A 25,559-nucleotide genomic window follows, 5' to 3' on the forward strand; every position below is an offset into this window, starting at 1 on the left:
TCAGGATATCTGATTAAAAAGCCTATACATTTAAATACCATACTCTAGTTCCTTCCTTGAATAAATATTTCATGTACTTGATCACTCTGAAAGTTTTTCAAAGGCAGTGACCACATTTTATTATTTCAGAGCTCCTCATGGCACATGATCAAGTATTGGGCATATGGTAGGCACTCGGTAATTAATAAGTTGAATTTTAGGGGTCTTAGGGATAAATGGAGAGTATCTATGACTATGAACATCTCTTTCCAGTTATCTGTGAAATTATGAGAATTTGCCTCATTTGCTACTTGGACTGTTCACCTCCAGTGAAATAGACAAACATGAAGACTACAGTCTGAGAGTCCTGAGTGTTAAAAAATGTACTCTGGTGTTCTAATCCAGTTGGTGGTGGAAGTAGGAATAGTTTGGTGCTTTATGCCCAGAAGTGACATCATTTCTTCTTGGGGGAAGTGAGTTTCTGAGATGCAGAGGCAAAGTTGTCACTTTTGTCACCCACCATTTTGTGCCACCCAGTAAGTGTCAACTGTGTGGGAGCAATGTTGTCAGCTCATCAGGTGTGGACAGGAAGCCTTTGTTCTACTCATCAGCTTAACTTCTGGCTATGCCATACCACTGTAAGGATACCAGACCATCAGACATCTTCTTTAGCTTCAGCCATTTACCATGTAAATCTGTCTTTGAGGCAGTATCAGTGACAAGCTCAATTTGGGGAGAGGGAGGAAGGAGAATCGAGGAGCAGTGCCCTTCTGGATGAAATGCTTGGAGTCTTACATCCGTGAACATTTGGTTCTGAGATTTGACAAACAAATGATGAACATTTGTTTCAGAACATTTGGTTCTGAGATGACACCATAGATCATATTTGTTATATTTCTAGGTCAACTGACATTTTAAGGGCCTAGTTCCTGGTTCTGGAGATTTGTTTTCTTATCAGCATCTGGAGCCACTGATTTTAAAATACCCCCACACCCAAGATATCTGTCATCAGTTGATTTAGGAGGCTCCACTTCCAGTCTGTCCTGCCTTGAATATTTGTCAAACAGTCCTTGATCCTTAGCCAATAGGACTTCACAGACATGTAAACTAATAGCTATAGTATGTATGTGATAATTAGTGTGAGAGGATGCTAAACCAGAACTGTAGGAACACAAATTAAGGAGTCACTAACAAAGGTAAGAGGGAGGTCATGAAAATTTTGTCAAGGGATTAAAATTGGGCCAGTAAAGAGAAATAAATGAGTAAAAATGTTTTCATCTAAATAAATCTACATATAATTCCATGGGCCTTCTAGGACTTGAAAGTACGAGAAAAAAAATGAGAATACAGCAATATTCTCTATTGGGGAATAGTGGGCCTGATCAATAAAGTTAGGAAAAATCAGTGATTCTAGGCTAAGAAATGTAGGCTTTGGCCTGCAGCATTTATGAATCCACAGAAGGATGTTGGGCAGCGGAGTGACCTGATCAGATTTGAGTTTAACAATTTGCGAAACGTCCCTAAGCAACTCATACCTGCTGACTGCAGTGAGGAATAAATTACAATGGATCCAGGGTGGGGAGAATGAGAGAAGTGACTCCGACTCATTTGAGGTTTGTTTCCTTAGGTTTTGCCTTATCTCTATTACTGCTTTCCTTTAATTAAATTTTGTCTATTTTAAAAAATTCATATAGTCACGCATTCACTTGCTTATTATAGTTTTCTTTATAAGTATTACCTAGTTAGATGTTAAAGCTAATCTAATAGGGTGTTGGTCCTTTAGTAAGAGAATTTTACCTCTTCATGATCAATAACATATTAGATAGGTTGACTCTATTTCTGCCACCTATTATTTACTTTTTAAGTAAAATTTTATCTGAGTACAACAAACATACGGAATAGTGCACACATTGTAAATGTACAGCTGGGTGAATTTTACAAAGCAAACCCTTCTAAATCAAGATGTAGTTTATTTCTGCACCCCAGAAGCCTTCTTGTATCCCTCCCATCATTGCATTCACAAAAGGTAACCATCGTTCTGCCTTTATTTTGGCCTGGTTTTGAACTTCACAAAATTGGGATCATACAGCATGTACTGTTTTGTATTTAGCCTATTTTGTTTAACATTATGTCTAGATTTATACATACTGGCACGTGTATCAAACGGTCCTCCATTTTCATTGCTATATGGCATTCCATCTTATGAATTGACCACGATCTAGTTATTCCCCATCCTTTTCTTAGGCTGCATGTTGCTGTTGTTATTTCTATTTTATTCATTCAGCATTTGGAAAGAAATCTATCCAGCTGGCATTTACCAGTGGACAGATTAAGTGGAGTCTCATCAATCCTCTTCACTATTCACTTAGTTCTAGCATTTGCTACTTCTCAGTTGACTTTCTGAAGGTCACCTTGATATACCTGACTTAAGTTGCTGAATCCAGCAGGCATTTATTTAGAGTACACCTTCCAGACTAGGGCTGGAACTCTGACTTAACCATAAGCTCAGCACCCGGTGTAGTACGTGAAAGACAGCACCTCCTACACTGTACTGTTTCCTGGGCATTCTCACTTCAGCTCCCTACAACACGTTTCATAGTAAATAAAATATTCCCAAATGCAATATGCCTCTACCTGTTACTCTTTAGCCTCTAGCATTTTTAAAATGTTTTTTCTTCTCTGTTAATCATTTGTCTTCTAATGTGTTTCATGTGCCTTCTAATGTGTTTTTGTGATTAAATAATTTTGGGAAATATTATATACCATATCTCCTTTTTGGAGATTCACAGTGCAAATTAACATAGTAATGGCTCTAAAATGTCCTGTTACAAAAAAACTGTTTTATGTTATAAAGTCTACCATTGTTCCTTTTAAGATTATCTACTAGTACCTCATAGAATAACAGTTCCATAGCACACAGCTCTGTAGAAAACAGCCAGAGGAAACTCCACATGTGTTTTTTTTGTTTGTTATTTGTTTTTTCCTTTCTGGTGTGATTGTCAGCTTCTGAGTCTGTCTATGGCTATTTTAATGGAAATATGGCAGTCAACATAACAAGCAAACTTAATCTTTTCTAAGTATTTGTTTGCCTGTTCATTTCTCCATCAGCCTGGAAACTCCATGAAGATAGAAACCTTGTCTTTTCATCTTTGTATCTGCCAGTACCTACCATGGTTCTCAGCACATACTTGAAGTATTAAATAAATATTTTGTGTCTAAATAGCGTGATATCACATTCTGGAACTTCCAGCATTAAGGGACTCAAATTGAACTGTAAAATGAACCGAGATTTTAAGGTATGTAAGGGGAGGAAGAATAACATTATACACAAAATCCTGCACTTTTGAGTTTAAAAAATCTGACTGAATTCTGCTTCCTCCATTTTTGGGTTGTGCAGTCACAATTTATTTAGATTTTCTGAATCTCAATTTTCTCATTTGTAAAATGGAAACAATATCAATAGCTACCTTCCATAACTCTTGAAAGGATTAAATTTGATCGTATTATGGGAAGCACTGGGACAGACACATAATTATCCAAAAATGCTTGTCCATGAGTGTTACTGTTGCCTGTGAGTATTCTACATCTGGTGCTTGTTTCTCTAGTCTCTCTCTACCACACTGGGAACTGCATGTTTTCTTGTACTGGAGTTCTTTTCACATTCAGTGAGAACTAGAAATCCACAGAATTCTCAGCTGCCGTACACAAGGCATCTGCCAGATTTCCTCCTCATCTGATAATGTCTTCCACAGTCTTGCCCTGGTCCACTGACTTGATCAATTCAGCCAATGTTCCCTTCTGCAGCAAGAGGCCCTCTGAAGTTTCTCTGTGCTAGTGGAGAGACCTTGTGTCTTTCTTTTTCTATCTATTCCTGTCAAACTCCTTCAGTGAATATGCATTTCTCACATTATTACATGAAAGCAACCCCACCTGTTATTCAGACTGAAGAAGTCTCACTATTAAAGAGAGAGAGAGCAAGAACATATGAATTTGTGTGTGTGTCTGCATATGAATGTTGAAATGCAGACACCACTCCTTCCATGTCTGTAGTGGCTTTCCTCCTCCCCAAAGCATCACTGAAGTGTCTGTGATAGCTGGTCACGAGTCTGATTGCAGCGACAAACATGATGTATCTTCCAACATGTCCTCCCTTTCAAACATCCCTCTCTTCAACTTCAAAAACACTCGGCTCACATGCTACTTCTTCCTAAATTCTAGTCTCTTCTTTGTTTTCATCCATAGCAACACTAGCAAGGTCATTTGCCACAAAGCTTATGTTGTCGCACTTGGAAACTTTTAGCAGAAACATGATTACACATTGGACATAAAGGTACTGCCACGTTAGGAAGAAATTCTGAGGAGAGCTTTGCTCCAATATTGTCCCCAAGGTCTTTCCTCATGAGTTGCCACTTCACTCCTCCATGCATGTGGATTGCAGACATTGCTAGTGAATCATGCTATTCATTCTCATGCTGTCTCCACAAGTAAGGTGGGCAGTCACCACCAATCAACAGGCACTGGCAGACGATGAAAAGCCTAGCAGCTAAACTTGAGCCTGTTAAGTCTTTTGAGCACTTCTGCATCCAGTCTCCACCAAATAGGGCAATGACAGACTTATCTTATAAAAGAGTCCTGTTTTCATGAGTTGCTTTGTTCTTTAGGAAAAACAAAGAAAACAAACAAACAATAGTTCAGTATGTCCAGTGCATGTCACTAGCCACAAGTTGCTATTTCGATTTAAATTAAAATAAAAGTAAATTAAAAATATATCTCCTCAATTGCCCTAGCCACAGTTCAACTGCTTAATAGCCACCTTTGACTAGTAGCCACTGTACTGTCCATCACCAATACAGAATGTTTCCATCATTACACATATTTCTACTGGGCAATGCTGAACTATAGATTGTGCTCTTTATCCTGAAAAGGTATTTCTTTTTATACTTTGTTATCTATTCAACCCCCTCTTTTTTCCCAAAACACACCATGTTGTCCTCTGCCAATTAAGCAAAAGCATGTAAATTAAAAAAGTACATGAAGCAATTCTTAAAGGAGACAGCATGGAAGCAGAACAAGACCCATAAGTAGATCAGTTATCATGCTTTCTCAAGGAAACTGGCTTCTGGCTTCATATGTTGTCTGTAGTTTCTCCCTTTGAATGTAAGAATAATCCTGCTCTTTTTTTTTTTTTAAAACTGGAAACACAAAATCCACGTTGTGAGCCCCCCAGCTTCCTGTTAACGTGACCCTAGTGGAAGAATCCAAACTATGATTTTATTAAGAAGGGAAAATAACTGAATAAAAGAAGACTGAGATTTGATCTTTCTACTTGGTAAATTTAGTTGCCTGAGAAACAAGAGCAAATTATTTCAGTGCCAAAATAATAAAACATTATTTAAATTTGCTTTTTCTCTCTCGTTCAGGAACTATAGTTGCCTTTGGTATGCCGGGAAAAGGAGGGGCTGTGACAGGGAGAAGATAGTCATTTATACTATTTCTCTTGAGATTTAGTTCAAGTTTAACTCTTAAAAGTTTCTGTCAGCATTTAAAATTATTCGGTTACATTTATACATCAAATTCTTCTCCTAAAGATGGGAAACATTTGAGTGCTATAAAGTTAATATAAATGTGATGCAATAAACATAGTTACTTTCTGGAGAAATCTCATCTTCATGAATCATTGTCAGAGTCAAAATTGTAAGCCCAGAAGTTCCTAAGAACATCAATGTATCTGATTCTATATGCACATTTCCCCAAGAAGTGTTTTTCAGGAAATGAGATCCCTGCTAGATTTTTTCTTTTGGGCTCTCTGTTGTCTCAAATTATAAAGCTCAGGAAATGATTAAAATAATTATTTATTGCGTCTGAGAGATTTGGTATGGTATGTTCCAGAAAAACATTCATGTATGCATATTATTTATTTTGAATGCATATGGCAATTGTCATGTTGTTACTTCATGCACTCATATTGTCATATGATTCATGAAAACCATGGCCTTTTGTGTTTCATGTGGTTTGTATCTGTATTTGCTGGATGTTGTAGCTCCACCATCTATAACTCCTCAAATGCTCAGTGTTTGAAATAATCAGAGTAGGGATATTAAGTTCTTAGACCCTCAACTTATTGATGAAGCTACCATTATGTATAGAGCTACTTGAGCAGCCTTGGGAATAAAGGAAGTAAAGTGAATTTTTAAGGACTGCCAGAGAACAATCTCATTAATACATATACTACACCTTAGAGATTTATTAGGATTGGAATAGGGTTGAAGTTTGCCTTGGCATGGTCTAAAAAGAAAGTAATTGTTAAGCAAATTACAAATCATCTTATAAGAAATGGTCAAAAACACAGGCTTTAGAGGCCACTAGACCCAGGTTTAATTCCTGGCTCTGTCACTTTCTATGACATTGGGATAAGTTATTTAACCACCACATCCATAAAATGAGGCTGACAATACTGATCTCAAGAAGTTGTCTCAAGGAATAAATAAAACAGTGTGGTTTATTACTGTAGTTAATATTAGTAGCTAGGAAAGCAAGTTTTTATTTTATTTTATTTTTTTTGAGACAGAATTTCGCTCTTGTTGCCCAGGCTGGAGTGCAGTGGTGTGACCTCGGCTCACCACAATCTCCGCCTCCTGGGTTCAAGCGATTCTCCTGCCTCAGCCTCCTGAGTAGCTGGGATTACAGGCATGCACCACCACACCCAGATAATTTTGTATTTTTAGTAGAGACAGAGTTTCTCCATGTTGGTCAGGCTGGTCTCGAACTCCTGACCTCAGGTGATCCACCCACCTTGGCCTCCCACAGTGCTGGGATTACAGGTGTGAGCCACCGTGCCCGCCTGAATGCAAGTTATTTTTATTTTTAAAAGAATTATAGAACATTATATGTTTGATGAGGACAAAAAGTATAAATATTTACAGCTTTTCTCCTTTTCCCAACCTCTTGGGAAGAGTCAGTGTTTGTACTGCCAAAATGGGAGCAGAGGGGCCCTGAGCAGGGTGAGTAATGATTAAAGTTGTGAGAGGAAAGAAACCCAGAGGGCAGATTAATTTACAAAATAAACGACTCTCTATGGGGGGCAGGAGAAGAATCTAAAATCTAAAGGACTTAGAGAGAAGGGGAGGAGACAGAGAGAGGGAGGGACAGCCACCAAGTGACATTCAGGGAAGCTAGATGGGCCAAGAAAATTTTGGAAGATGTTCTGTGGTGTAAATCCCCACCTGTCACTTTTTTGAGAGTCTTGTTAAGCAGCTAACCTACAAGGAGGCAGAATAGCAAAGTGGTTAAGGGCATAAGTTCTGTATTTGGAGGTCCTGGATTCAAATCCTTGCTTTACCACTTTGTGGCTGGACAGCTATGTGCAGTTGTACCTTTCTAGGGTGCAATTTCTTGCCTATGAAATGGAAATGGGTGTCCTAATAGGGCCTACAAAAGGATTATCCGAAGGATCCAGTGAAGGGTTAGCCTGAGGATCTGATGACCTATTATTGAATGCTGGGAAGATATATAAGAATTTAAAGAATGTTCTATGAACCTAGTGGTCCAATTAAAAAACAACAGCAATGGTAACAGTAATTTGCATTTATTGAGTGCTCATTATGGCCCAGATACTCTTCTGAGGACTTTATGTGGATTAATTCACTTAATTCTGAACACAACTCTGCAAAGTGGGAACTATTATTATCCCCATTTTAAAGATGGTAAAACAGATACAGAGAATTCAAGCAACTTACTCAAGGTCACACAACAAGTAAATAGTGTTACTGGCAGTGAATCCACGTGAGTTTGCAATTCTTACCCCCTCAGAAGAAAGAATTCGACCAAGGAAGCCTAAGGCAGAAGGAGAGACCAACGCAAGGTTTAGAGCAGAAGTGAAAGTTTATTAAAAAGCATTAGAGCAGGAACAAAAGTAAAGAACATACACTTGGAAGAGGGCCAAGCAGACAACTTGATAGACAAGTGCACAGTTTGACCTTTTGACTTGGGTTTTATATATTAACACACTTCTGGGGTCTTGCGTCCCTTCTTCCCTCATTCTTCCCTCAGAGTGGGTTGTCCACATGCACAGTGGCCTGCTAGCACTTGGGAGGGGAGCATGAGCAGCGTGTTTACTGGAGTTGTATGCATGCTCATTTGAGGCATTCTTTCCTTACCGGTGGAATGCCCCTGATCGTTATATACCAGTTAAACGGTACTATTTTGCCTCTTAATATACATGCTTGAGCCTACTGGCCCAACTGCTGAAATCTTATCCAAAAGCTGCTGATCACCTGCTTCAGGTGTTTTTAATCTATGGAGACTGCCTTTCCTTGGCACTGGCTGTGACCAATTATTATTTTAGAGAGACAGCGTGACAACTGCCTGACCATCACCTGATAGTCGCCTGACATTCCTGATGGAGTTGGGGGAGCCCTCTCTTACACTACTCATGCCTGACCAGCTACCTACTTTAACAATAGTAGAGCTGTGATTCAAACTCAAATGCTCCAATACTAGATCTGTACTCTTATCCCCTGTGTTATCCTGCATCTCATAGATGAGTGTCTGTTCCTAAGTTAAGTAATATCTGGGGGAAGTTTGCCTTGTTTTGTAGATGCCTGGTTTGTACTCAGCAACCTTGTTACTCAAGGTGTAGTACGCAGGCTAGCAGGATCAACAACATTTGGGAGCAGAATCTCAGGCCCTACTCCGCACTCTTGAAACAGAAACTACATTTTAACCTGCTTCCCAGGTGATTTGTGATGATGGTGAAATCTGAGATGCACTGCTCCAGAATATGGAACTTTAGGCAAGTGTGGATGGAACTATCTCGTTTATGCCTGCATCCCTTACAGTGTCTGGCACAGTGCTTGCCACCTGTGGGTAAGCTCAGGATAGATCTCCTCTTGATCTAAGGAACGTTGACTAGGAAATGGATTGAAAAGTCTGAGTGGAATAACACCTTGTTAATCTCTGGTTGAGGGAGTGGAAGTTCAGTGCCTCCAGCATTCAGCACAACATCAGGCACATAGCAGATCCCTTATACATGTTTCTTGAATTGTGATGGAAATGTTGTGAGATAGAGACGTCCAGCACCCTAGCCTTCCCTGGATGTACTATGACATTTTAAAAGGCTGAATAATGCCAAGGCAAGCAGAAGAGTGATTATGCACTTATTCCTGACACAGTCTTAAGACAAGCTCTGCTCAGTCGGTTCCCCTGTGAACTCAAGCTGATTCTCTTCCCTCTTGAGTTCTCTATTGTCTTTGTGTTGTTTGCAACTCATTCAGAAACTAATTAAGTTTCAGGATCAGTTTGTCCTGTTAGAGAATGCGAATATGCTGAAGTGGTAGTTTTTAATAACTTAAATTATCTGAGTGAAAGGACAATTATAATTTGTTTCTAAAATTGGCCAAAAGTCAGCTTTTATCAAAATAATTCTCAGCAGACATTAGTCTCCCTAAAACCAAGGTATTGTGTGAAAGGCAACAAAGAGGATTTAAATCAGCCATGGAGAATGCATTGATAATCTGGCTATATTAATCCTGTTCTCTAGCAGAGTGTGAATTTACTTGTTTACTCTGCTTATCTGGGCCTAGAGGTAGCTGATCACTCGTTGACAGAGCCATATTTTGTGATCACCTTTCAGCAGTGAGCTTCAGCTGGACCAAAGCCAGACAATTTGATTTCACTGTCCTGTGTACCACCTCCAAAGTCAAGGTCAGGCACAAGAACTCATGAACTCCAGTATATTTTGTCAGGGCTTTCATTTGTGCAGGCACCGGGAGGTAAGCTGTGGACCCTGAGTATAATTGTGAAAAGTTGGGAATTTTGTCTTTAGTATCTCCATATTGCTTTCCTGTACCCTATCCCTCTAGAAATGAAGGTTTATGTTGGCTTCATCACCAGACTGGAAATATTACCAAGATGAGCACTACTGGGGACGCAGTAAAGCATAAGAAGTAGTTGCTGATCTAAAGGAGTTTACACACACACACACACACACACACACACACACACACACACACCCCGCTTGGAGCACCTCTTGAATCTCTTTGTATTATTAATAATTATTGGTTGCTAGATAATATTACCACAAATTTAGCAGCTTAAAACAGCACAATTTATTATCTCACTGTTTCTGTAGGTCAGAAATACTGTTGCAGGTTGTTTGGATTCACTGTCTCCAAGTCTCACAAGTCTGCAGTCGAGGTGTCAGTCAGGGCTGCTGTCACATCTGAGGTTCAACTGGAGAATGATCTACTTCCAAGCTCACATGATTGTTGGCAGAATTCATTTCCTTTCAGCGTGTTGGTCTGAGAGTCTCAGTTTCTGGCTGGCTATTGGATGAATGTTACCCTCAGTTCCTTGCCTTCCAACATGGCCACTTCATTAAAGCCAACAAGGGAGAGAGTCTCTTATCAAGATGGTGTCATTATCTGAGGTATCATAAAGGCAGAGGTGACATTTTATTGCTTTTGCCATATTTTATTGGTTAAAAGCAAGTCACAGGTCTCACCCACACTCAAGGTGAGGGTGTTATACAGGGCATGAATACCAGGAGGTGGCCATCTTAGCCTCTGTCTGCCACACCACTCCTAATTTTGAATTCCAACTGTACTGCTCTAGTTTAGTTCTCTTCCAGACAGAAAACAGAATAATCTCTATTGATTCAAGATATGTGGTCAAAGTTAAAGGAATTTATAGGGAGGTTCCTAGAGACCAGCCATTGTGGTAAAATAGACCCAATGATATTCTGCCTACATGCCCTTTATCCAGTAAGTGCACCTCCCTCAAGGACTGCCAAGTGTTGACTGATAATGGCTCATGGCTACCCCTTTTCTGGGGAATGCCTGATTGCTTTCAGCCAGGGGGAGGAAGCAGCAAATCTAAGAGTTTATGCCCCTTGATCCCTAGCATGACTTTCTCACATGGAGTTAAATAGGCTGAACCTCTTTCCTTAAGGGTACAATTCACGTCCCAGAGCCCCCATGGAATCAGATTGAAGCTGGACTCCAGCTGAGACCACCTCTTTGCTTCCTACACTTTTCTTCTCTCCTCTGAGAGAAGGAAATCAAGTGCATCTGAATCCCTGTTTCAGGCTTTGCTTCTAGGATGCCCATCTTAAGACTGGCAGGAAAACATTACAACCCATAAGCCTGAAGGAGTAAGGGGAAGAAACAGTGTTGTTACTAAGGCCAGTGATATCTGAAGGCTTGCAGATAGAGCTATGGTCATTTGCTTGGCTACTGCTAAAGATCAGGGTAGGAGTTGGGAAGAAATATGCTGTTCTCTCTCTCCCCCTTTCCCCAAAACTGCATCCCTTTAGTGAAACCAAACGTAACACTTGCCAACAATGTGCTGGCAGTCAATGGAGGTAAGCCTTTTAGGGCCCTGAGCAAAGGGAAAAAAGTAGAATCAATGGGAAAAGCAGGAATAGAAGTGACCAGGTAAATAGCCTCATACGATCACAAATGTTTTTTCTCTCCTGCAGTCCAACCCTCATGTTAGTACTAGATTGATCTTTATCAAATGTTTATTTGATCATGCCCATTTCCCAGCTTCAAATTCTCTGTTTCCCATTGCGTAATGAAGTGATCCATAAAATTTCTGAATCATTTATTTCCATTGATTAAAAAAACTCTAAACATGTGCCTCCAGTTTATATATTTATTCTTTTATAAATTACTTAAATTTACTATCATTAATAATTCAGAGCAAGAACTATATACACTTGATATAAAATATCCTATCAGTGATTGCATGTATCAATCCGTATTTCAAGAGGACTTGATAATTTTTAATTATCTTGGGCAACTATTAACACATGTGATAAGATTGCCACTATTTTAAGCAAGTATGATGGCCAACGGGAAACTCAGACTAGGAGAAAAATGTGTCACCTCTGCTATTTCATGGTGTTTGGTTGCCTACATTATTTTTTTTTTACATTCAGTAAGATTTCTTGCAGTAATCCATTGGAGAGGTAGGGATAGTTAAAACTAAATATCACCACGTGAAATTCACTTAACCAGGCCCATGTGAACCAAAACTGTTGTAACAACCTGGAAATGAATAAATGAGGGAGGATGAGACAATTGACCCCTCTGCATTGTGGGAATCCTGCCATTCCCATCAGATGCCTTGTGAATTGCACATAACAGGTGACTATCTTTTATATGGACCAAGAGAGGGCTTTTATGGAGTATAGGATTCCCAAAGAGCCAGCCGATGATTTGGAAAGAACACTGATTGAAGAATAAATTTTCTATCCCAGGAAGTTGATAAAGCAGCTTCACAATATTAGAAGGGCTGTCACCATTGTTTTACTGTCTGACTTGTGAATCTGTGAGAGTTATTGGCTCATGTGTATGAATCCTCAGATAAACTGATTTGAAAGATGACTGTGTGCTCTTAGATGGAGGGTAGTATGCTCAGATTGTGCAGGTTTCAAATACAGAAGACATTTAAATGGGCTTATAGAAGTTTGGTCTTAATAGTGAGACATCTAAGAGGTTTTCAGTTGGTAGTGAAAGCATGAATGATTTTATCTGGAGATAAGTCAGAACACAATAACAATAGCTACCACTTTCAGAGCATCCACAATATACCTGGTATTGAGGTAATCACATTACATATATTATTTAATCTGCTCTTTACAGCAACTCTTCAAGATAGGTATTACCATCTCAGACATTAAATACCCTGCCCAAGGATACATGGTCAGTGAATGGAGGAGTCAGGATTTGAATCTGGAATTATGTGTCTCCTTGACAGGGTCTTTTTGCACTATACCTCACAATCAAGATTGATATTAGAGATGTCCCATTCTATCATAGCTTGCATAGCATTTTGCATACAATATGTATGTAAAAATACAATATATATTTCCTAACACATATTAAAACAGTGGATTTGGAAGAGATGGACATGGCATGAGCCTATAAGGATAGGGAAAGTTAGAAGGACAGTGATGGCTCTTGGAGATAGGAGAGGCCAGTGAAGGCTGCAGAAGAGGAGTGTAGATTCCAAGGAGTCAGTTAATGCATTGGGAAAAGCGGAATTCAGGAAGATATTGATTGAAGAATAAGCTGTTCTTATCAAACAGTTGATAAAGAGAGTTTGTAACACACTTACAAACCTGTCTGAACACAAAGCCATCTTTCCACCAGCTGATCTTTTCCCTCCCTTTGCTTTGTTGTAAATTTCATTTTCTGTATACTCTGTCACCTGTGTTGCTGTAGTAATTGATCTGCTCACAACTTGTAAAAATAGAAGGAAAATGGTTTATGAAGCTATAGACTTATAATTTGTTCATTTTCTGTATTTGAATAGAATTTATTTACAAATAGAAGGGATGTATGACTCTGTACGGAGGTTGAAATAAATCAAGGATATTTGTTGTATCCACTGTTCCTTGGTACACTTGAACAGTTCTCCAGCTAAAGGTTTTACCTGTGGTAAAAATAGCTTTGGGCTGGCAGATAGAAAACTGGTACTCCAGCCCCAGCTCTGCCATTAGAATAATTGCACAATATGGGCAAGCCGCCAATCCTCTCTGAGCTTGAATTTTTTCATCTGTAAAAAACAAATGTCCTAAAGTCCCTATTAATGTTCACTTTGGTAGAAGATAGAGGAGTTGTCATCCTAAAACTAATTTCCTAACACATATTAAAACCAGAATTGCAACTCTCCAAAACTACAAATTTCCCTTACCTAATATTTTAGAACTGAGGTTGGTAAACATTTTCTGAAGAGGGCCACTTCATAAATATTTTAGGCTTTGTGGTACTTGCAATCTCTATTGCAACTACTCAATTCTGCCATTGTAGTGAAAGCAACCACAGATAAATACATAAATATATAAATGAATAAGCATGCCTGTGTTCCAATAAAATGCTATTGGTGGGCATGAGTGAGTGTGTGTGTGTGTGAAATACATAAATACATAAATGAATAAGCATGCTTGTGTTCCAATAAAATGCTGTTGGTGTGATTGAGTGTGTGTGTGTGTGTGTGTGTGTAATGCGTAATGCTGACGCGTAGCCATCGTCCTGTAAAAGAGGTGGCGTGCTGTACTCAGTTGAACCTGCTGTAGTGCTGGTACCAAGGGGAAGCTCACTAAATATTTGTGGAAGAAGGGAAGGAGAGAGAGAGGAATTATTCCCATTTTATAGATGAAGAAATTCCACTGCAGAGTACCAATGCCATGTCAGGTTGAGGAAGCCATTGTCATTTTCCCTAATGAATCTACAAAGACACAGAATTCCATAAGCAAGGTATTGAATTTTGCTCCTAAGAGAATCTTTCACGTTCAGTCCTCTTCAGAGGAGGAGAACACTGATGGCCTCTGGTGGATCACTGGGGCTCTGGGATGCAAAGTGTTATTATAAAGGATATCACATGGAAATGGGCAGGGGCCCTGCAGTGCTTAAATGTAGCTGCTGTTGTCACAAGTTCAGAATAGGAAGCTTTGTGCTTTTCCTCCCCATCACTTTCCCCATTTTGATTCTGAGTTCTGATATGGCAGGTGGGAGTGGGAAAGGGAAAGGTGAGAATGGGCTCGTGCATTTGGGGACAGGGACTCAGATGCTGGGCCTCTGTCTTGGAGCTGGCTTGCTGAGAGCATTTTGAGAAGATGGGCAAAGTTTTAGGGGTAGGAAATATGGCTCTTTCTTCAGAAAGAACAATATACTTCTCCATGCCATCACGTAGCAGTTGAGTTGGATTTTTAGTCTTGAAAAACTTGAGATTTGATTAAATTGATGAGCCAACAAATCTGTACAATTTCACACAAGCCATACACTTATTGAAGAGCTGGATTACAGTTTGCAGCCTATTGAACTAATTCATTAATTTTATTTCACTGGCTAAAAATTTTACTATGCAAATGTATGCAAATCATACAAGAAAATAGTGTTCTTAACCAAGTGCAGCAGCACCTGTTTTTTGTTTGTTTGTTTGTTTTGATTTGTTTCACTGGAACTGTGTCACTGGGTTGGAAAGTGAGATAAATACCTTCAACGTTTGAAACTGTGTGTCAGACAATTTTCTGAAGGGTGATGGGGAGGCTTTCTCCTTTGACAAATATTGCAGTGATTGGCACTTCTTTTTTATTCTTTTACTTGCCTAAAACAGAATGAAGAAGATGAGCAACATTTATGAGTCCGCTGCCAACACACTGGGAATCTTTAACAGCCCCTGCCTGACCAAAGTTGAGCTGCGTGTGGCGTGCAAAGGCATTTCTGACAGAGATGCCCTTTCCAAACCAGACCCGTGTGTCATCCTCAAGATGCAGTCTCACGGACAGTGGTTTGAGGTAGGCATGTCCAATGAAATGGACAGAGCCATGGCTGGATGATTGGCTCAAAAATGTTTTGATATTTTATATCTTCAGGTCGTTTATTTTGATGAAGTAAAAAATTTGAGAAGTGAATATGATCACATTTCTATCATGATGTTTTGATGTTGCTGTTTTGATGTTGTGGATATTTTGACATTTACCCTTAATTCATGAGCCTAAGACTTTTTAGGTGTTTTTGTTAATTACCAAGAAATACTCACAGTATACTCTTCATCCCATGCCTACTCGTTGGCAACACATAGGTAGCAGGAGGACCAGGAACAGACATGAACCCAGACCCCAGACTGCGCTGGGGTGAGAAAGTTCCAAAAACTGGTTCCAGAGACAGAGTCTTGTGGCCAAGGCAGAGTTCAGATTAGACTTAATTAGAATTTTGGGAATGGTAGCTTTGAGGAAACAGGTTTTAGGGGGTTGAGAGAGAAGTGACTACTCAGATGGAATGAGCTCAGTAGATGAGAGTCCTATCCATAGGTCCCGAATTGAAAGAGGGAACCAAGAAGACAGGTATGAGAAAGTCAGTCCCATGAAATCTCTGTCTGCAGTAGAGGGGCAAACTCCAGTTTTGGGAGCTGGGCTGGGCTGCTTACTATCCAGGGTAACTGGCCTGAACTGAGGAATAGGGACCAAGACTGAAGTCCAGGTCTCTGACCAAGCCCAAAACAGGGTGACTGTTGGACAGAGCTGACACAGCAAGTCATAGATCTATAGAGAAACATAAACTGTTGTTGTGGACCCAAGAGAGCCACGTGGGAACCCAACAACGATAATTAAACCCAGTCCTCAGGACTGAAGAAGTGACTCGTTCTAAGCCCCATGGGTTTTTGGGGCTGAGTGGGATGGTTACCTCAGTCTGAGTTGGTTGAGGACTGGAGAAAGATGCATCTTGCGTGTGGAAATCATGTGTAGATTCAGAAGTAAGGAGATGGGGCTGGCAGAAATAGGAGGAAAGAGCTGGGGGCCTACAAGCTCATAAGGCCAGCATGCAGTTTTAACTAGCAAAACCACATTCAGACATCCCCCAAAACTTGTGTAAAATATCCACTTGGAATGTTTCCTAACACACACTGTTTGCTGTGCTTGTGCAAGGCAGCTGCTCCCTTGGCAGTGGTGTGAATGGAATGGCATTTCTGTGAGTCATTCTTCAAAGAGTGATGGGCCCCCAAGTTGTTAAGAGATGGCTTGGGTTTTTTAAAAAAGTTTATTCTGGGAAGGATTTATTCATTTTTGTGCCTGCTAGACTCTAACTGATCACGGACCCAGTGGAGAGAAGCTCTAGGAAAAACAGTGGGGTTCTTTGTATCAACTGTGCTACGCTTGGCCAGATGTTTCTCTGACTAATGGTGGTACCTGGGGAAGAACAAGGGGACACATCATGAAGTATTTATTTTTTGGAGCAAGAACTTAAAACAATATGACCTGAACTTTATTGGGTACTTTTTAAGTGCCAGGCACTAGTCTAAGTGCTTTACATGAAATTACCAATTTAGTTCTTTCAAAAATTCTATGAGATATTATCCCCATTTTACAGGCAAGGAAATGGAAAGACAAAAAGATTGAGGATTTTCCCAAGAGCAGTCAGCTTGTAAGTGGAAAAGCTAATATTTAAACCCATACATTGGAGCTCCAGAACCTGAGATCTTTATTGCTATTTTATAATTGTGCTGGACACTGGTATCAGTCTTTGGTGGTTTGTGTGGCAATATTTTAGGTTGAATTCTGCAGCTAGGTTTTGTTTGTTTATTTAAAAATCAAAACAAATTGGATGAGGACTGATTTTTTTTTTCCTTTTTTGCATCTAGGTACCTAGTCTAAGTAAGCCTTGTTTTTAAAGATCTAGCTGATGTGAACAGAGAAATAGGGAGGGTAAGAGGATGTAGCAGAGGAAGCAGTTCTTATTCTAAGAAAATAAAGTGCTCAGAATAAGGGATTTGAAGCCATGCTGATCAGAGCACAAATAGACCTGTTTTGGGTCCCTTGGACCAAATTCTTTAAGCCTTCAATACTACTCTCACCTGTTTATAAACAGCCGGAAGGTGCCCCTCTAAGAGACAGTCTTCCATTCCATAGGAGAAAGAAGGTTCAAAAGACCCGAGAGGCAGCATGTTTAATTGTATGTAGATACGTGATATCAGCCACTTCTTTGAAAGAAAGGCTTGATAGCAGTTAGTGAGCAGGTGAAATTTAGGTAAGGAGTCAACATACATAGAAAATGAATGCTGATAGGCAGATTGGGGAATCTTATTTTAACTTCAGGCCTATCGAAGGCTTAGAATGTAAATATAAAACAGTATTCATGGGTGTCTTAATACATAGTATCTTTTTTTCCCTTCTAAATATTCTCATTGACTTTGTTAGTAAGTCTCATTATTTTTTATTTAGCAAAACTAAATGGAATGCCTACATTATAAAAAAGTAACTCCTTGGAAATTTCAGGCAAGAAATCCATCTACTTATAACCCCTTAACATAATTCAACTATTATTTGTATATATTTATTTTAGTCTTTTTATTCTGGCATGCATATTCTCATATGATTATTATCATGCTTGTAAAATTTTCTTTCCTAATTTTATTGCTTAGTAGTATGTGCTTTTCCTCACATTGCTATAATATTGATCATTGTAATTTCAATGCTGCATAATATCCCATCCACTGGATTTAAATTCATCAATTTTTTCACTTTGAAATTGCTTCCAGATATACTCTATTTTAAGTAATACTGCAGTAAACATCCTTGTGCATGAGGATTTTCCCTTATCTTTGGATGAGTTCCTACAATAGATCCTGTTAAGTAGAACTGGTGGGACAAATAATAGGAAGTTTTGAGGCTTTTGATACATACTGTCAAATAATTTTTCCAAAGTGTCCTATTACAGTGTTACTATAGCACACAGCTACCACAAACTTTGCCACCCGTGCACAGTGATAAGAACCTTGTGCCACAGTATAAATTGATGCATGGCTTCCTTTATCTAGAAAGTCTCACTCTATAACCGTTAATATCAGCTTAATTTCTAGCATGCTTAGTCATATGGTTCATTTATATTATGGTACTTCTAGAAGCAGTTTAACAAATTTTGCTCTCTTAAAAATATACAGTAAGGATATAATAATAAAAAAAGAAACAAAGTGCATGCCAGGTGTCTAAGAGAAATAATTAGATAATTAGTAACAAAGAAGCTGAAAATACTGAAAACCTAAATAGGGGCTGTGAAGAAACCCAGGGATGAACAACAGGAACTCTGCTTGGGGCTGGAGCGGTCATGTGCTGGAGTTAGCTTATATAGTCTCCTGAGAGCACACTGTTAAATATTCAGGAATTTTGCAAGTCAGGGAGTATTTACACCACAGACATTGGCAAATGTTTCAAATCAAGGGTTCTGTCCTTTCCCCAACCCTCCAAGGGAGACAGCACTCCTCTGGGTGACAGGGACAGAAGGAGAAGGTGGTAGTCCCAGAACCAAACAGCTGGGCCATCTAGCAGAAGCTGGGTCATGGTTGGAGGACCCTTCTAGGCAACACTTCCAGCCCTGCCTGCAACTCCTCTATTTTTACTACTCCTACCAGATGGGTCCTCCAACCTGCCTCAGCCTCCCAAAGTGCTCGAATTACAAGCATGAGCCACAATGCCTGGCCAGAAATATTTTTATTAGGTGAAAACTTATAGTAAATCTTTAATAATGGCCATGATTTTTATTGACAGAAAGGAGGGAAGAAAAAAAACTTGTGACTTTGAAATACATTACAAACTGAGAGTTTCATTTCATACCCTTTCATTTTCCTAATTTAGGATCATATCCTTTAAAAAAATCCCTCTTCATCGACTCCTGGCTATGTAATGATGGCAGTATATGATGACAGTTAAGTGTAATGGTAATTTAGAATGCTTTTCATCTTCCATCAAGGAGTGGAAATAATATCTTCCTGCTTTCTGGTGAGTCCTGATGTGTTCACTAGTTCCTGGAACTAAGCATCATAATCAAGTGGTACAAACAAACACTTCTCAGACAGTCAGAAGGCAAGGACTCTTGTGAACTAAAGACTTACATTCAGTTCACTGGAGCATATGCTCTATTCCTGGGCATGCCTGGGTAGAACCAAGCTCATGAGTGTGTGGCCCTTGGCAGTGACCCCATGATTGGTGGAGTACTTGTTCTCATTGGGAACACCCAAATTATACTCCAAACTTCTAGGAAGTTACTTTAATCACAATTAATTCAATTTTTTCATTGAATTTTAATACACAATCATTGAGATCTTTCTTGGAAGCTCTAAGTAATTCTGAAAACTACCTACCTTTGGATCAATTCCATGTGGAAGCATGTTATGATGAACCACGGGCTTTAGTGAGTTGTTGGTAATTATTGTTAGTGACGATTAGTGTGGTTATATGTAACACATCAATTATCAGTGGACTCTACTACAAGATTATTGTTTGTAGTAATAATGTATCCATATAGTGTTTTATATTCACAATATCCATCTGTTTATGTTATTTCCTGCTGATAATAGCTCTGTGAAAAAGCAACACAGCTGTTTAAATTAACCCCAGCATATATTGAGCACTACAGCTTGTGTCCTCAAAGACCTCAGTGTCCAGTAATCTCACCCTATCTTAGAGACAGAGAGCTGGGGTCTCAGACAGTCGTGTGACCTTGAGAAAGAGGACTCAACATGAGATTTTGACTTAAATCATTTTCTTTCCCTGAATGTGTGGTTGGAAGACCATCTCAAGGGTGCCTAGGTTACCTTTATGTGGAGCAGCACTAAAATAAATCATGCCATAGTGGTGGTTGTACTAATTTACATCCCCACCAACAGTGTACAAGGCTTCCCTTTTCTCCACATCTTCGCCAGCATTTGTTATTGCCTGTCTTTGGATACAAGCCATTTTAACTGGAATGAAATGATATCTCATTGTAGTTTTGGTTTGCATTTTTCTGATGATCAGTGATGTTGAGCACCTTTTCATATGCCTGTTTGCCATTTGTATGTCTTCTTCTGAGAAGTATCTATTCCTATCTTTCGCCTATTTTTTGATGAGATTATTAGATTTTTTTTTCCTGTAGAGTTGTTTAAACTCCTTATAATTCTGGTGATTAATCCTGATCCCTCCACTGTTTTTCATTTTCTCTTCCCCCTCCCCCTCCACCTACCCAGATGTAGGGTTTGGTCACCATATGACCTAGCATCCCTGTTAGCAGCACAGAAGGGATAATGTGTGCCCATGTTGTTGAGCTTGCCCAGAGAAGTGGGCTGTGGAATTTTCTTGGCTAGAGGGCTTGGGGAAGAACTCAACAAAACAGGTTTCTCTCATGCTTGGGATAATAGTGGGCCAGCACCGTTTCGTGTATTAAACCATGAGGATAAAACTCAAAATAGCAATTTTACCTATACCTAAGATATTCAATTTTCCATTGCTCCAAAGCCTAGAACTTTTATGAAAATGGGACGAGCAATATTAACATTTATGTGATGAATTAAAGTAGCCATCAATCTGTGTTGATGCCAGTTATGTATTAGTTATTTTACATATATTCTATCCTCACAATTACTCTGCAATAAAAGCTTTACTAACTAGAAAAGATAGCTAAGGCTTGAGAATTAATACATTGCCCAGGGTCATACAATTAGTAAACAGTAAAGCTGGAATCTGGTTGCTTCCAAAGCCCATGTTATTTCTGCTTTTTCAAAGGTTGCAAACTTGAATCTGGTGGCCTTTGTGTTGCCTGCAGACATATTTTGTCTGGTCTTCACAGTGTTCTAACAAGCTTTGTAGTAGTTGCCAAACCTCAAAGATCATGAGATTTTTCATAAAACTCCAGATTTCTGGTTTCTTTCAAGCAACCAGAAGATCTGGCAATGTGGGGTCTTTAATCCTATGGCAACAATGAGCTGGTGATAATTAGCATCTTCCCTCCTTAACAAAATATGAGGTTCGTGCTTGTGCCTCCTGCTAGCCAGCCTGCTTCACTCACTTGCCCTACAAAAGTGGCCCCTGGAGGCGTTTGAGTTTAGACTACACTCCCACACTCCCTTGACTAGGTCTCTGAACACTGTTAACCTCCCAGTTGTGGACACAGACGAGAGCTAGAAAATGAAAGCTATGTCAATTAAAACATTCCCTCTGGATATCACAGACAAGCTTCTTTCTCGAAAGATTTTCTGTTCACACTTTGTTGACTTGCAAGGTTTGGGTGGGTAACACCCAGCATGACAGATGATAAAAAAAAACAACAGTTTTCTTCACTTGTTCACAAAGTTTCCACTGTGATTTTGCATAAGACTCCCATTTGGAAAAACTTTGATGTTGCTTTATACCTCCCCCTTAACACATCCTTAATAAGAATAATTTTTTAAAAAAATAAAAAAGAAAAAGAAAGCTGATCTCGGTGATATTAGAACTCTTACCCTGAGCATTGAATATAAAAGAAAACAAAATCAAATATTACAGCCAGATAATATTTTCTCCTTGTTGCCTGAGGCCATGTCCCTGTGACCAGAGGCTGACGGTTCCATGATGTTCAACTTTTAAGTGATGCACTTAGATATAGGAAAATAAGATTACTGGATTGCATATGTGACTAATTGGATTCCTTATCATTAAAATCTCAACATTTTCAATGTCATAATGTCTGAAAACAGAATTACACAAGAAGGGAAATTCAGGTTACAGATGAGTAAAAAGTATTTGAATTGAAATCTGTGTTGGCTCCTAATTAATTCTCTTGTATGCCCTGAAGATAATTTCATCAGCCAGAGGAATAACATCTGGCTTCGTGCATAGAGTAAAATACCATGACATTAGCCTTACTCCCATCCTTAGCCTGAAGAACTGGCAAGCCACATTCTGGGCATTCAAATGGAGCATTGGTCCCCAGCAGTTTTTATAGTGTACTTTGAGTCCCATGCTGGTCATTTGAAAGATGGAATCACAGATTGGAGGAAGAGTTTGAGAGGGCATGTACAATTAGGAGTCTTCTGCCTCTAGATTGAATCACCTTCAACATTTCAAAGGAGGTGTTCTTGACACTTTTCCTGGGTGCTTATTTGCATGTTTAACTAGACTCACTATTGATAATTATCTCCTTTAAAATCATATTTCCTTTGTAATTTCAATCTATTTTATCTCTTTATTAATGACAATGATGATTTATTTGTAATACCTTAAATATATTGAGAGTACTTAAACGATGTATCAGGTACTCTCCTAAGCACTTTATATATATTGTCGTATTTAATTATCAAAACTATCTTGCAAATTTAAAATAAAATCTATATTTTATTTTATTTTTTCCATCCTCTTTTTTTTTCTTTAAGAGACAGAGTCTCTCTCTCTCTGTTAACCAGGTTGGAGTGCAGTGGTGCAATCATAGCTCACTGCAGCCTCAAATTCCTGAGATCAAAGAATCTTCCTACCTCAGCCTCCCAACTAGCTAGGACTATAGGCACATGCCACCACACCCAGCTAATTTTATTTTTTATAGAGCTGGAATCTCGATAGATTGCTTAGCAGGTCTCAAACTCCTGGCCTTGAGCAATCCTCCTGCCTTGGCCTCCCAAAGTGCTGGGATTACAGGTGTGAGCCACTGTGCCCAGCCTATTTTCTTCTATCTTTATTGAGGTATAGTAGACAAAAAAAATTGTATATAGTGTAGAGGCACAGAGGTGTTAAGTAACTTGCTCCAGGTCACACACGTGGTAAGTGAAGGAGCTATGACGAATTGAACCCAGACTGTCTGACTTCAAAACTGTGCTCCTGCTATCCTTCACTGTCCTCCTTTCAGAATAATGAGTACCAGAGTGTTTGCTATGCACCATATGCTAAGTCATTACATGCATATTCATATAATCCTCGTGACAGTATCATAAGATAGGGACTGTGATAACCCATTCTACAGGTGAGAAAACTGACATTCACATAGGAAATGTATATGTTCAGGTCACAAGACTAGTGAGAAGTGGGATTAGGATTTGAACTCAGATCTTTGTGTCTCCAATACCCATGTTGTCTTCATGACACTGCACCTCTCTCATCCGGTTCTCTGTGGAGGCAGAATAACCCAACAAATTACCACTAGTCTATAAAATTAATATGTTTTTCTCTCCTTTGGTTCTAGGCATCCAAATTGTTCCTTTCATCAATGTCCTCATCTAAAACCATGTGTTTCATGTTGATCTGGAGTATGTGGTATTGATATTCCTTCCTGTTAGGAATCTGTCCTCTTGTATCCAGCATTTACTTCTATTAAGCCTGTCTTTAAACCAAACTCTTAATCATTCCCAAAATTAAACACTCATTTTTTTGGCCATGGATTTTACAGCGAGTATTCCTGAACATTTTGTAGAGAAAAACTATGCTTAATGTCTAAGATCATAAGGTAAATAAAGGTCATGGTGCTGATGGTCCCTGATCTCAGGATGGTAAAATAAGGTAAGGCATCCATGCCTCTTAAAATGTGGCACCAGGAGGTATCAAGTACAATGGAGGATTTCATCAAGGGAGAAGACAGTGGAGTAATGACATCAGGGACCTGCACTCTTTACTTCTATTAATACCTTCTATAACTCCATTAAGAATGGTCATGTGGTTTGTGATCAATTAAAACTCAGATACTTTCTGTGCAAACTGTGCCAAGACAAGATTTTGCTATTTGATACTTGTGCAATTATTTTTTTACTCTTTACATACATATTTTCCCTATTAGAGTTCACCTTTGTGGTTTGTAGGGGATGTACATTGTTTGCACCTCAATTTCTCATCTTTTGTGTTACTTAAATCTCCCAGGTTTCTGCTATTAGTTTGGTTTCATTTAATAGTATTGGTTTAAAGAATATCTGTTAAACATAGGATTTGTGTTTGTTGTGATCCTATGATAGTAATCGGAGTGAAGCCCACACAATATTTATAGTTTGTATCCTGCCCTTTTTATCATTTCATGATAAATAATATATGTGTATATATGTATATTATCAAAATTAGTCATAAACCTCGTTTTAAATGATTGTATAATATTTCACATACAAAATCTACCACAGTTGGTTGAACCATTATTGGATATGAATTTTCAAAGCTTTGCTATTGTGAGTAATTACAGGATAAATTTCTTATACGTAAGGGACATCTGGCCCCAATCACCCTGTATTTGAGATTATTTTTTCCTAGAAGTAAAATTGTGATAAAGAGTAGGAACATTCTTAAAGTGATCCGCCCACCTCGGCCTCCGCTGGGATTACAGGCGTGATCCCCTGGCTGGGGATTAGATAAGTTTTTTTAGCCATTGAAATTCCTGGAATGAGGATTGAAGTTTTTCATTGTTTATTTGAACCTTGGGACACAAACAGTTCTCAGCTTCTCCAATCTGATTCACCAAATGTTAGCTTGAATTTCAAGGTTTCCAAATTGTGTTCTGGGGTAGCCTAATTACTTTAGAGGTATTGCAATTATTTGTTTGAAATATAAATACAATTTCTTCCTTTTTATCAACTTTAGTGAGATAATTTACATATAAAATATATCAAAATGCATTCATTTTAGATGTTCAGCTTGATGAGGTTTTTCTTTCCAAATGGATTAACCTGTAGTTTAATTTGTTAGTATAAATTTTCATATTCAGTTTATGAAAAACAAAAAATTAAATAAAATTAGCTCAGGATCAAGATGAAAAATTAATGTAAAATTATTTTGTAGAATGGTTATTTTTAAGAAATTACTTTTAATTGACACATTGTAACTGTATATATTGATGGGGGACAATTGTGTGTTTTGTATAATTATCCAGTCAGAGTAGTATATGCTTCATCTCATGCATTTATAATTTATTTTGTGGTTAGAATTTTCAAAAGCCTCTCCTCTAGTTATTTTGTAAAAAAACAGCTTTTTACTATTAACCATTTTCACTCTACTGTGCGTTAAAACACCAGAAGGTATTCCTTCTAATTGTAACTTTGTACCCATTGACCAACATCTCATCCACTCCTCTCTCCTTCCCTTCTTAGCCTCTGGTATCCACTGTTCTACTCTCTGCTTCTATGATACCAACTTTCTTAAAAAAGGATTCTACATATAAGTAAGATTAGACAGTGTCTTTCTGTGCCTGGCTTATTTCACTTAATATGAAGTTCTCCAGGTTCATCCATGTTGGTGCAAATAACAAGATTTCACTCCTTTTCATGGCTAGATAGCATTCTGTTGTGCAAATATATCACACTATCTTATCCATTCATTTGTTGTT

General features: G+C 38.7%; 1 protein-coding gene across 1 annotated transcript in view; it reads left to right on the plus strand.

The window, feature by feature from the left end:
- The window catches only part of CPNE4 (copine 4), a 531,957-nt gene that overhangs the window by 120,601 nt on the left and 385,797 nt on the right, over positions 1-25,559 (plus strand). Inside the window, exon 4 of the mRNA XM_003265221.4 lies at positions 15,100-15,280. Coding sequence (XP_003265269.1) covers positions 15,101-15,280 — 180 coding nt within the window. The 5' untranslated portion in view covers position 15,100. The remainder of the gene's footprint in view (positions 1-15,099; positions 15,281-25,559) is intronic.

The sequence above is a fragment of the Nomascus leucogenys genome, chromosome 8, assembly GCF_006542625.1.
Source record: "Nomascus leucogenys isolate Asia chromosome 8, Asia_NLE_v1, whole genome shotgun sequence".
NCBI classification, from domain to species: Eukaryota; Metazoa; Chordata; class Mammalia; order Primates; family Hylobatidae; genus Nomascus; species Nomascus leucogenys.